A 13817-nucleotide genomic window follows, 5' to 3' on the forward strand; every position below is an offset into this window, starting at 1 on the left:
TTGGACTTCTGCAGGGATGGGGACCTGCAAAGCAGGTTGTGGGTCATTAACAGCTAAGCGCTAACTGGGGAGGAGGTCGCGGGTGAGGCATGGGGCTGGACCTGGGCGAGCCGTACCCAGGGCCAGGCTTCCCAGGCACTGGCGCAGGAGATCGGCGCCACGTCGGATTTTCACAAACTAAAGCTGCTTCTGCAGCGACGCGCCACTGAAATCGCTGAACTTCCCGGGTGCCGTTTCCTGCACCTGCTGGGGCTGCGCGAAATTGAGTGATCTAGGGACATCCATTCACCTCTGCACTCCTCAGTAGCATGGGGAGTAAGGGAGCTCGGGGGGGAGAGTTTCTCCAGTTGAATTCCCTCAGTGAAGACGGCCAGATAAGTCGATGGCAGGTCATTCTAGCTATGCCGCTGTTGCAGCTCGAACTGCGTATCTACAATCTACCAGCATGTCTAGCATAGAACTGGCCGGGTCTGCGCTAGTCGATGGTAGATATGCAATTCTAGCTACGGCAATGGCGGGGATGGAGCACAGGTTTGCTTGGCCCTGCTCCACTGCTAGACGCGACGACCACTCGAGGTTCCCGGCCGTTCTCTGATGCGGGTGTCTGCGCTGCACCTAGCACAGAGGGGAGCTCAGCTGGGGCCTCTGGGTGCATTTAACAAAATCTTTTCTCATATTACCACAGTCTTTCCAGTAGTACTAAACTATCCTCCTGGAAGCTGGTGCCCCTCTCTCTGCCAAATGCCTCTTCGTTTCCCTCTCCCCACGCAGGGATAAGAAGAGGACGCAAACAAAGACAAACCCAAAGCCCCGATAATGACAGCAAATTAAAAAACCCAGATTTAATTTGTTTTCTCGACTTCAGGGACAAAGCGACTCCGCAGCTGAAGGCTCCTGGCGGTATCAGCTGAGCGGCTGTACCTTGTTAATATTCACACGTGGCGCTGGGAGAATGTGTCCACAGACAGGCGCGTGCGGCTAATGTGGGTTGAAAAGGGAAAACAAAGGAAATTACGATGGTTTGGGTAAAGAGCAGAGACGGTTTCTATTGATCCACAGGCTTCATTTGCCAGTTGGCTCCATCTGGGCTTCTTTCATCTCGTCGAGACCCTCAGTGAGCTGTCGTTAATTGCATAAACCAAACAGATCAGAGGGAACAGGTGACAAATTGAAGCTTGGCGTGGAAAGGAATGAATCCCTCCGGCGTCCCTCTGCAGCTTGTGTCTCTTCCCGTCCCCACCGCCCCACAAGTGCCCGCAGGGCTTTTCCAAAGGGAAAACAAAGCCACAGCATGTGGCATCTGGAGAGGCAGCCTGGCTTTAATCTCCCTTTGCGAAGCCCAGCACCTGGCACAACTGGCTGGATGGTGCAGGGCAGGGAGAGTTTATTGAATCGGTTGCAGCTACAAATCTGAGGTGGGGCGTCCCATGCACCTGCCAACCTGTGGGCCTCCGTGCCACAGACGAGTCCTAACCACTGCAGAATAGTTCCGGCTTTGCAAATTCCTGACTCATCTGGTCCTGTGGCGCTGGCTAGGAACTCTAGGGTCTGTTCCTGGCCGCCTGGCTGCCTGGCCTTGGAACAGTCCCTTCATCCTTATGCGGCCTGTTCCCTCATGTGTAGCATGGTGGTAGAAGGCTACAGCGACACAAAGAGGTACTTTGAAATAAGGTAGTTGGAAACAGCTATTGCAAAAGAGCTTATTTCAGAATAACTCAGCTATGCACAGATTGCATTTCGGTACAGCACCCAGCCCTTTTCAACCTGGAAAGCGGGTGTCAGCAAAAGTTATGTCCAGAGCTGGAGTCATTATTTCAAGGGAAAAGCCCTCTTGTCTTGAATTACCCTGCCTGGCTGTGTGAACACTTTGGCTATGCCTACACTAGCCCCAGAGCTTTGAAAGTGCCGCTTTTGATCACACATGGCTCATCTACACGGGGTCCTTTCTGAAAGGACCCTGCACACTTCAAAATCCTCTTATTCCTATAACCAAATAGGAACCCAGGCCTATTTGGTTATAGGAACAAGAGGATTTCGAAGCATGCAGGGTCCTTTAGGAAAGGACCCCGTGTAGCTGAGCTGCACGCGATCGAAAGTGGCACTTTTGATGGCCGCCATTATGCTAATGAGGTGCTGCATATTCATGACAGTGCCTTATTAGCATCTTTCAAATCGGTTCATTATTATGCCCCTTTCAAAGTTCTGGGGCTAGTGTAGACATAGCCTTTGCGTGTTTTTTTTTTCCCTTCGAAAAACAGGAAAAACCTAAACCAGTGTAAACAAGGCCTCCCAGCAAACAATTTTACAGAGCATTTCAGATAGGATTACATTTTAGAAAGGATTACATAGTTACAAAAGAAATTACAAAGCAACTTTACTCAGCTTAAGCCACAAAGCAGTCAAGGTGCACAGCTTAATTTACAAGTAGCCCAGGGGTAGCAGAGTTTGTCTGTAACCTTAAAAACAACAAGAAGTCCTGTGCATGTTATACACTAACAGGGATTTTGGAGCATAAGCTTTCGTGGGCAAAGACCTGCTTCGTCAGATGCACACAAGAAGTTAATTTATGATGCACACAAGAAGTAAGAACTTATAGCAAACACTGGAGTAAAACCTTGTTCTTGGGTAAAAGAGATGACAGTATGAAGTTATGGTCACTTCTTGCCTGAACACTGGGGTATCCACTTATCAGCTTAGCCAGTGCCTATGTATCTGTAATGCCAACAGACCTGGGGCACCAGCACCAGGGATTGAATGTGCAGTTATAGGGACGGAAGCTCTGTGCCCTACTGCATGAGTTAAAGGCCAGCTGCTTCTCTGCCAAGGCTGTAGAGCAGAGACTTCGCTCACCCTAGTATGAGGTCTCAGTGCCTCTGGGTGCTCCATACCAATGACACAAGCTGTTGCGGGTGGGGCGGCTGGGGGGGGGTGTAGAAAGGAAACATACGAAACTGCTAAGCAAAGTGGTATTGTGTTACCTTTACAAACGATTACCTAGCGCTGGCACAGACTAGAGGGGCAGTGTGGGAGGCGCTGAAGGAGAGATTGTCTTGTCTGGCAGAGGCAGCTGTGAAGTGAAGGATTAAAAAATCTACAGGGGGCCACCGGCGAAGCTGCTTCCATGGCCTGCAGCCGGGCCCCTGGGGCATAACGAGCCCTCGTGCCCCATGCTCTGCCCTCCCCTCCGCAGCATTTGTCACTGGCACAGTCACCGGGGAAATGGAGCCCCCCGTTGAAAACTTCCTGCCCCTGCTGATGTGGCATCTGTAAGAGCCCTCCTGGGGACCCTGCATTTCTCGAGAGATTTTACTGAGAGTGGCCCGCTGGATTTCCTCCTAAAGAAAGGGCAGCAATGGGAGCGGGGACCTGATCAAGCAAAGGCCCCTCCTGCTCCTGAAACAGGCCCCAGCCCCAGCGTATCCAAAGCCAGGAGAGCCATTCACCCTGCAGTTGGCTAGCACTGGCCTAGCCCTGGGAGCGGTGCTGCTACAGAAACAAAGCTACTAGAGGTTGTGGCCCATGGGTCCAAAGCACTGAATTCCACTGCCCAGAATTTCCCCTCCTGGAAGAAGGAGCGCTTGGCCTTAGTGTGGGCCTTGCAGCATTGGGAATGTATCATTGATGGGTCCAGACTCATAGCACCGACCATCCGTTCCCCACTGAAATACATCATCTCAGGAAAGGTTCAGGAAGGGCAGGGATCTAACCCTAGGTTGCTTGCGTCCTGAGCCGTGGATGGGAGGGAACCTAACACAGCAGTAGATGAGGTTTCTGATTTTACCATCCCGGGGAAGTGGGGCTTGAAGAGATGTCTCCTCCTGTAGTTTATAGTCCATACGGGTACATGGGATTCAAAATCACAACTCTTTGTGATGTTGCGAAAACATCGATTAATCGAGTGAGTCATAAAATACAATTCCTTCTCGTGTACTGCCGCAGGTTCACACTGACTTCTTACACAAAGAGGAGAGCTCTCGTTGGTCTGTCTAATCCAGGGGCGGGCATGAATTTTTGATGGGGTAGGGGCACACCAAGAACTTGCTAAAGGGTCAAGATATTAATGGAGGGGGTGCAGGCTCCTGGAGGGATATTGAGTACAGGAGGGAGCTTGGAGCAGGGGATCGGGGTGCAGGATAGGGTTCTGACCTGGGGGAAAGGTGTAGAAGGGGGTGCAGAAGGTTTGGGCTGTGACAGGAGGGGGTGCCAGGTGCAGGCTCTTGCTGTGAGGATCGGCTACTCCTTTACCCTTGCAGCCCAAAGGAGCTGACTGCTGGGGCCAGCTTGTGTGTGTTAGAGGAGGGTTTCCACACACTGTCCCCACCCAGAGCACCATCCCCATAACACCTGTGGGCCAGAGACCGCTTAATGGAGCTGCCTGGGCCACAAGCAGCTTGCAAAGATCTACGAAGGGTCCCACTAGGGCACAGAACATTGATGACCCAGAGGGTCACATTTTGCCTACTTCTGCTCTAATGGTTCCTGTCTTTTAATGAACTAGTATAGATATATGGAGATCCACATCGCATAGAGCTGGAAGGGACCTCAGGAGGTCATTGAGTCCAGTCCCCTGCCCTCTTGGCAGGGCCAAACACCATCCCTGTTTTTTATTTATAGTCTATTTGTCCCAAATGGTCCCCTCAAGGATTAGGCTCACAGCCCTGGGTTTAGCAGGCCAATGCTCCAACCACTGAGCTAACCCTCACTGTAGTAATAAAGGTAAAATAGCCAAGCCCACAACTTCCCACTGGCGGCTCATGTCAGCTGCTTCTGGCACTCCTGTCCGCCGAAGAGCGGTACTGCACTTTCCCCAGCTCATTGCAAATGAGCACAGGACTGAATGGTGTTAAAGCAACATGCAGTGGTAATGAACCAGGAAAGGGGCTGGAAAGTCACGCCTGCAGCTCACTGCCGCTCGGAGTAAGAGCTGAAATGACTCTCGTGAAAAGACATCGGAAAATATATTTCCCTCCCTCCCTCTGGCCCCTGTCTTCCGTAACTTTGTGATGAGCCTTTGAGGACAAGTTGAGATGCAGGCTGGGGGTAAGCGTCCCGGTGGGGAGCCCTGAGACCTCCCCGCAGTGCCGAGCTCTCACCCAGCCACCCTGTGTAGCCTGATCTCTGTGCCTCCAGGCCTCATGTGTACCAAGGCATTGTGCTCCTCTCTGGGCACAGAGCTGGAGAAATCCAAGGACCTCTTGGTGCCCACTAGCAGAGGGCACGAGGAGTTCATGGGTCCTCTGGGTTCACCAATATAATACTATATAAGGTGACCAACAAAAGCCTGTATCACGCTGGTGATCATAGAGTCTCAGAACTGGGCAGGACCTCTAAAGGTCCTCAAATCTAGTCCCCTGCACTCATGGCAGGACCAAGCACCATCTAGGCCATCCCGGATAGGTGTCTATCTAACCTGCTCTTCAACGTCTCCAGTGATGGAGATTCCACAACCTCCACAGGCAATTTATTCCAGTGTTCAGCCACCCTGACTGGAAGTTTTTCCTGATGTCCAACTTAAACCTCCCTAGCTGCAGATTAAGCCCATTGCTCCTTGTCCTGTCCTCAGAAGCCAATGAGAATCATTTTTCTCCCTGCTCCTTGTAACACCCTTTGAGGTACTTGAAAGCTGCTATCACGTCCTCTCTCAATCTTCTCTTTTCCAAACTAAACAAACCCAAATCATTTAATCTTCTCACATGGGTCATTTTTCTAGCCCTTTAATCGTTTCTGTTGCTCTTCTCTAGACTTTTTCCAATTTCTCCACATCTTTCTTGAAATGTGGTGCCCAGAATGGGAGACCATGCTCCATGTGAAGCCTGAATCATGGAATCATAGAACACTAGGACTGGAAGGGACCTCGAGAGGCCATCGAGTCCAGCCCCCTGCCCCAATGGCAGGACCAAGTACTATCTAAACCATCCCTGACAGACATCTATCTAACCTGTTCTTAAATATCTCCAGCGATGGAGATTCCACAACCTGCCTTGGCAATTTATTCCACTGTTTGACCACCCTGACAGTTAGGAACTTTTTCCTAATGTCCAACCTAAACCTCCCTTGCTGCAGTTTAAGCCCATTGCCTCTTGTTCTATCCTCAGAGGCCAAGAAGAAGAAGTTTTCTCCCTCCTCCTTATGACACCCTTTTAGATACCTGAAAACCGCTATCTTGTCTCCCCTCAATCTTCTCTTTTCCAAACTAAACAAGACCAATTCTTTCAGCCTTTCTTCATAGGTCACATTCTCTAGACCTTTAATCATTCTTGTTGCTCTTTTCTGGACCCTCTCCAGTTTCTCCATGTCTTTTTTGAACTGCGGTGCCCAGAACTGGACACAATACTCCAGCTGAGGCCTAACCAGCGCAGAGTAGAGCGGGAGAATGACTTCTCGTGTCTTGTTCACAACACACCTGTCAATGCATCCTAGAATCATGTTTGCTTTTTTTACAACAGCATCACACTGTTGACTCATATTTAGCTTGTGGTCCACTATAATCCCTAGATCCCTTTCTGCTGTAGTCATTCCTAGACAGTCTCTCCCCATTCTGTATGTGTGAAACTGATTGTTCCTTCCCAAGTGGAGCACTTTGCATTTGTCCTCATTAAACTTCATCCTGTTTACCTCAGACCATTTCTCCAATTTATCCAGATCATTTTGAATTATGACCCTATCCTCCAAAGCAGTTGCAACCCCTCCCAGCTTGGTATCATCTGCAAACATAATGAGCTTACTTTCTATGCCAATATCTAAATTGTTGATGAAGACATTGAACAGAACCAGTCCTAACACAGACCCCTGCGGAACCCCACTTTTTATACTTTTCCAGCAGGATTGAGAACCATTAAGAACTACTCTCTGGGTACGGTTATCCAGCCAGTTACGCACCCACCTTATAGTAGCCCCATCTAAATTGAAGTCAGCGTGGAGTAGAGCAGAAGAATTCTTTCTCATGTCTTGCTTACAACATTCCCGCTAACGCATCCCAGAGTGACGTGTGCCCTTTTTTTGCAACAGAATTGTGCTGTCGACTCACATGTTTAGCTTGTGATCAACTATGACCCTTAGAGCCCTTTCTGCAGTCTTCCTTCCGAGGAGGTCCCTTCCCATTCTGTACGGTTATGTCTACACTAAAGGGTTTTGTTGACAAAACCCAGAGAGCATCCAGATTCCCAAGGTGTTCTGTGGACAGTCAATCTACAGACCTCAGCACTTGCGTCAACAGCCTTATCCCCCTCCCCACAAGGCACAGCGCCTCTGTTGACAGAGATCTGTTGGCAGAAAGCCGGTCTGGACTATCCGGGGAGGGGAGGGCCTCTCTCAGCAGACAGGTCTTCACACTGGGCAGCCCTGTCGGCTGTGCTTCTGGTTGGCTGTTTTGCCAACAGTGTGTCTGGGCAGTCTGGCCGCTCTCTGTCGACAGAGGGGGTCGCTCTTACAATCTGCTTGGCCATTGGGCCACGATCTGCCGACAGAAGTTTTGTTGGAAGATCTCTCCTAATAGAAACTTCTGCCGACAAATCCCTGGAATCTAGACATAGATGCCTCCCTGGTGCTAGCTGGGTATTGTGTGCCTCATAATAGCCGTGTGACAGCAGGCGGAGTCAGATGTTAATGCAGCGCAGGCAGGAAGAAATAAACCAGAAGATGCACAGTCAGTTGTCAGGGCAAGATCAAACGTCTGATCTGGGTATCTAGGGTGCAGAAGAATGCCCCAGGTGCCCATCAGTCGGGGACGACAGGGTTGATTGTATGAGAAGGGCTCTCGGCCAGTTGGCAAGGCGAAGGACTTGGGGAAGCTCTCCTGTCGGAGATGGGGAATGTCGTGTGAGTTGTGTGTGAGCTCTAGAAAACTCTAGGAAGTGCTTTTATATGGAACCGTTCTCTGCTTGGCTTCTCGCTCGTTAGCTCCTGCGTCTCAGCTCTCTGGTGATCCCAGTGTTCTTGTTTGTGCTGTAAATGGGTCAGTAAGAATTGCCGAGGGCAGTGGGAAATGAATGTCTTTCCATCGACCCGGGGCCATAACAGTGTCCCTCATCGCTGCTGGGAGTCAGGTCATCCCTGTTGGACTCAGGTGTTTCACTGCCAGGAACCAGTCCCCACATGACGGGGAAGCGCGGGGCAGCAGAACAGCGAAGGAAGATTGGAGAGCTGTCCCAAGCATGTGCTGATAGCGTGACATCAGGACCCATCAGTGGTCCCTGGAAGCTGAGGGCTAGGGTGGTCACCCAGGAGAGATGCAGGTGCTGCCCAGCTGATTAGCCAAGTGCCTGCAGCCGGCAGTGTGTGATCCAGTGGTGACAGATGGCAGAACAAGGAGCAGTGGTCTGAAGTTACAGAGGGGGAGGTGTAGGCTGGATATTAGGAAAATCTACTTCCCTGGGAGGGTGGTGAAGCATTGGAATGCGTTGCCTGGAGAGGTGGTGGATTCTCCATCCCTAGAGGTTTTTAAATCCCAGCTTGACAAGGTCCTGGCTGGGATGACTTAGTGGGGGGTTGATCCTGCTTGAAGCAGGGGGCTGGACTAGATGACCTCCGAAGGTCCCTTCCATGATTCTATGATTCTGTGGTGGTGCACATCCACGCATGCCTTGGTGCACATAACAAAATTTATTCTGCTCCAGATGGAAAAAACAAGAGGGAGCTCTGATACTTGCCCAGCTTGTCTACCACTCCCTGCCCTGCAGGCCAATCACCCTTCCCCTGCCAGTCCCATGTACACATCCTCCTAATCCTGGGCACACCCTCCTAGCTGGAACACACAGACATCCATGCCCACTCCCCGACTCCCACCCCACGAGCTGCAGGGCCGGTGCATGTGAGAAAAGAGGCCAGTTCATAGCGATAAAATGTGAAGAAATGAAATCAAAGCATGGCCAGGCCCAGACAGAATAAATCTCCCTTGGGCTGTCCCAGCCAGGTGCTGTCTTAGCTCAGCAAGGAGATGTGTGTGCTTTGGGGGCAGACGGCCCCAGGTTCTGCACTTGGCTCTGTGTAGGGTTCACTGGTGTGGCGAGCTGCTATGAGGCTTGGTCAGCTGGCACAGGCTGTGTGTGCTCAGCAGCATTTGGCTCGGTCAGTTGGAAAAAACTGCACTGAAATTATTCTGATTTTGCAAACTCACACGGGAAGTTGCAAAGCCCCAGCCCTGCCTGTGACTTTCCAGCCATCTGGCCCCCCAGACGGCGCCTGCGTGCTCCAAGCGTTGCAACTGGCACAACTGTTGGGACCGATCTGGGGAACAGTGTTGCACGGCTACACGCTTGTCATCGCACGCGAGTTCAGGACCCAGGCGCTGGCTGGTGCTCCTGCAGCTCGGGAGCTGATTGGCTGTGTGGAAGGTTGGCTCCAGGAGCAGGCAAAGGATCTTTCTTGGAATCATAGAATCATAGAACACTAGAACTGGGAGGCACCTGGAGAGGTCCTGAAGTCCTGTCTCCTGCCCTCACCACAGGACAAACCCCATCTGGACCATACCTGGTAGATGTCTGTTTAACCTGCTCTTAAATATCTCCAGTGAGTTAGGTTGTTAGGTGGATGGGAGGTGAATTGTTGTGATCATAGAATCACAGAATGCTAGGACTGGAGGGGACCTCGAGAGGCCATCGAGTCCAGCCCCTGGCCCTCATGGCAGGACCAAGTACTGTGTAAACCATCCCTGATCGACATCTATCTAACCTGTTCTTAAATATCTCCAGCGATGGAGATTCCACAACCTCCCTTGGCAATTGACTACGCTTGTATTTCAGCAGAGACCGTAGGGCAGAGCAGGGTGCAGGCTGTGGTAACGCATGTGGCGTTATTGGACAGTAAAAAGAACATCAGAACCATTATTGGAACGACCGTCCTAGTATTTCCCAACTGCGGCGCTGGCAGACCCAGCCATGCTAGAACATGTTCAGGTCACCTTGTTTGTGCGTTAGTACAGCTCAACGTACCGGTGAGTTACGTATGTGTGGACGGGTGGTTGAACTTCATCAAAAAGTAACGAGACCTTATCTGTGTTTGTGAGCGGTTTGCACCTGGGACGGGGTGAGCTATTGATTTAAACTCCCACCCTTATCCAATTCCTAGGGCGCAGGGAGTAATTCCCTGCGGGTCTGCAGGGTCTGTGCCACTGAAAAAGCCTCACACAGTAATAGTCTTATTCTCTATTTATTTACAATTATCAAGCACGCAGAATACATGCTGCTCACACAGTATCATGCTCACCAGTCCCCATAAGGCAGGCCGACCTCCCCTGTTGGGTCAGACAATGTCACTCTCTGCATACTGGTTGCTGCACCTCAGGGTCTGAAAGTGCTGGTCTTGGGGGGTGAGTCCTCCCAGGTTTCTTCCATAAGGTGTTCCTTCTTCCCTTCCTTCTCCTTCCAGATGCTTTGCTTCTTGGACTCCAGTTTAAGCAGTGAAACTCGAATCCCGCTTAGTTATACCTTGACCAATTATTTTAGTGTCATTTTACTAACCAATCATAAGCAATCACCCTAGTGTAACAGAATTATCTAACCAATCAAATCCCACCACCTTAACTGATTTACACCTAGCAAAATTAATTACGTAGCAGATGGGACAATTACAAACCAGACAGACATCTGACAGAAAGTGAAGACGATCATTGTAGAATGGGGATTCTACAACCTCAGCTATTGATAAGTCAAAACAAAAAAGCAGTCCTGCAGCACTTTAAAGACTAACAAAATAATGTACTCGGTGATGAGCTTCTGTGGGACAGACCCACTTCTTCAGATCATAGCCAGACCAGAACAGACTCAATATATGAAGCACAGAGGTCCAAAAATTGTTATCAAGGTTGACAAATCAGAAAATTTTTTATCAAGGTTGGCAAATTAGAAGAGCAGAGAGATGGGGTCGGGAAATGAGGGTTACATCCAGCATCAAATTTTGTGAAGGAGTCCTTATAATGGGTCAGGTAATTGCTGTCCCTGTTCAAACCACGTGTTAATGTGTTGAACTTGAATATGAATGTTAGTGCTGAGCATTCCCTCTGTAGACAGTTGTTAAACTCTGTTTGCTCCAGAACACCAGCTCCCAGGTCTTTAACAGAACGGCCCACTCTAGTAAAGTGCTGGCTGACAGGTTTGTGTAGTTGGGGATTTTTGATGTCTGTTCTATGTCTGTTCATCCTTTGTTGAAGTGTGTCTGCAGTTTGCCCTGTATACAGGGTGTGTGGGGATTGTTGGCACATGATGGCATATGTGATGTTAGTTTAGGAACAGGAGAATGTGCCCCTGATTTTGTAATTAATATGGTTAGATCCAATGACAATGGCTCCAGAATAGACATCTGGACATAGTTAGCAACGGGGCTTGCTGCAAGGAAAAGTTCCAGGATTGGTATTATTGTGGTATAGCCTGTGGTTGCTAGGGACTATCCTTATAAGTTTGGGAGGTTGTCTGTAGGAGAGAACAGGCCGGTCACCTCAGGCCTTCTGGAGTGCAGCATCATGATTTAGGATGGGTTGTAGGTCTTTAATGATGCATTGCGATGGTTTGAGCTGGGGGCTGCAAGTAATAACGAGTGGTGCTCTGTTATTGGCTTTTTTGGTTCAGACAAAATACTGTTCACTAAGTTTTCTTTACCCACCTTGAGATCTGCTTTCTGCATCTGGAGACAGTGGGTGGCACTTCAGGATGGGGTCTTCTTCTTAACAGCCTGATGTGACACTGTTGTAATGAGATTTTAGCTGGAATGCGAGTATGTGACTTCCAGCTGCCCGTTACTGGGGAGCTGCTCTGGCATTCTGGCCGTAGAGGAAAGCCATTCAGTATGGCTGTAGAAAAACTATATTGGTTACACTGAGGTATGTGTGGATGTGCACCATCGACAGAAACACAGGCTGCCGGCGCTCTGCTGATCAGCTGGAGGGCAGCTGAAGCCTTCCCGGGCAGCCACCCCAGTGCTCAGCTTACGTAAGAACGGCCAGACCGGCGCAGACCAGAGGTCCATCCAGCCCAGTAGGCTGTCTGCTGACAGCAGCCAATGCCAGGTGCCCCAGAGGGGGTGGACTGAAGACAAAGATCAAGTGATTTGTCTCCTGCCATCCATCTCCAGCCTCTGACAATCAGAGGCCAGGGCCACCATTCCTACCCTTGGCTAATAGCCTTTTATGGCCCTAACCTCCATGAATTTATCTGGCTCTTTCTTAAATTCTGTTACAGTCCTCGCCTTCACAGTCTCCTCTGGCAAGGAGTTCCACAGGTTAACTATGTGCTGAGGGAAGAACTTTCTTTTACTAGTTTTAAACCTGCCACCCATTAGTTTTATTCTGTGTCCTCTAGTTCTTGAGGAATATAACCAGAGATACACATCTCCTAGAGCTGGAAGGGACCTCAGGGGGTCACACAGCCTCATGCCCTGCCCTCTTGGCAGGACCAAGCACCATCCTTGGCCTCATCATTAAAGGGCCTCCTCAAGGATGGACCTCACAACCGTGGGCTTAGCAGGCCAATGTTCAAACCACTGAGCTATCCCTCCACTGGAATCCTCTCCTGATTAGGGGTGAGGTTCAGGCCCCTGCATTCCCTCGGGGTGGCTGATTGTCAGAGGGCTGCTTGGCTCTGGGGTCCTGGCCGAGCCCACGACTGAAATTCAAGTCCAGGATCTGCAGATGAATTTCTGCCCTGGGCTAGGCAAGGCTGAGCCTGGTCAGGGCATTTGCCAGGGTCTGAGATGAAACTTGTTCGTCCAATTCCAGCCAGAGGAGCAGGTGCTATTGGCCTCAGTCCGTCGCCACGCGCTTTCCCCTGGGCTCCCGGGAGTTGGGCGCTCACTCTGAGCATCCCACCAGTCTCCCAGGCTGGGGCAGGCTGTCCCCATCCCCTCCCGGTGGCTGCACCTGATTGGCCAGCAGGCTCGGCTTGGCGCACTGTCCATGTCCCGTTGGGTCTGAGCTCTGCCTTCTGCTCTTGTGCTTCCAGAGATGCCGTCCTCAAGCAGCAGCGGGTGGAATGCAGTGGCCTGCCCCAGTCCGAGCTCCAGGGCGGGCAGCTGGGTGGCCTGGCAGCTCCTTTGCCTCCTGATAAGCAAGGTAGGAAGAGGTCGGGTGGGGTCACGCAGCCGGGGGAGGGGGAAGTCCTCGTGTCTCGCTCTGCGTTTGTGACGGGCTGGTGCTGAGTTCCTGCTGTGACACGAGTGGGCACAGATAGCTTGAGCACCAGCACCTGCTGAGGGAGACCATGAGGTCCATGGCCCAGATCAATGGGTGGAGAGTGGCGTGCACAGGAGGGGTTGGGAAGGGGGTACAGGGGATGAATGCAGGTCAAAGGGTGAATGGCCAGAAAGGAGCATACATGGGACAGGTGAGTGGGAAGTGGGTAGATGGGGAGGGTGGGTGGATGGATGAGGAGAGGGGGTCCATGGGATGGAGAGATGGGGAGGGGTATATGGGACACCTGGGATAAATGGAGGGAGTGGCTGTATGGAGAGAGGGGACCAGGGGATTGAGGAGTGGATGGACGTGGAGAGGGAACCGATGGGTGGGTGGATGGATAGTTGGATGGAGGGGAGGGGAAGCCTGGATTCCAGGGATGGATGGTTGGAAAAGGGACCAGAGAGCGGGTGGGTGGATGGATGGATTGGGAGGGGATCAGAGGGCAGGTGGGTGGGTGGATGGATGGATTGGGAGGGGACCAGAGGGCAGGTGGGTGGGTGGATGGAAGGATTGGGAGGGGACCAGAGGGCGGGTGGGTGGGTGGATGGATTGGGAGGGGACCAGAGGGTGGGCGGGAGGATGGGTGGATGGACAGTCGGATGGATGGGGAGGGGACCCTGGGGTCCATGGGGCAGATGGAGGGTGTGGATGGATG

General features: G+C 51.2%; 1 protein-coding gene across 3 annotated transcripts in view; it reads left to right on the forward strand.

Moving 5' to 3' along the window:
* Positions 1–13817, forward strand: part of PDE2A (phosphodiesterase 2A) — a 349465-nt gene that overhangs the window by 279156 nt on the left and 56492 nt on the right. For all 3 annotated transcript variants that reach the window (XM_075018032.1, XM_075018123.1, XM_074975525.1), the window contains one exon: positions 12930–13039. In XM_075018032.1, coding sequence (XP_074874133.1) covers positions 12930–13039 — 110 coding nt within the window. The remainder of the gene's footprint in view (positions 1–12929; positions 13040–13817) is intronic.

This window comes from Carettochelys insculpta, chromosome 1, assembly GCF_033958435.1.
Source record: "Carettochelys insculpta isolate YL-2023 chromosome 1, ASM3395843v1, whole genome shotgun sequence".
Taxonomy (NCBI): domain Eukaryota; kingdom Metazoa; phylum Chordata; order Testudines; family Carettochelyidae; genus Carettochelys; species Carettochelys insculpta.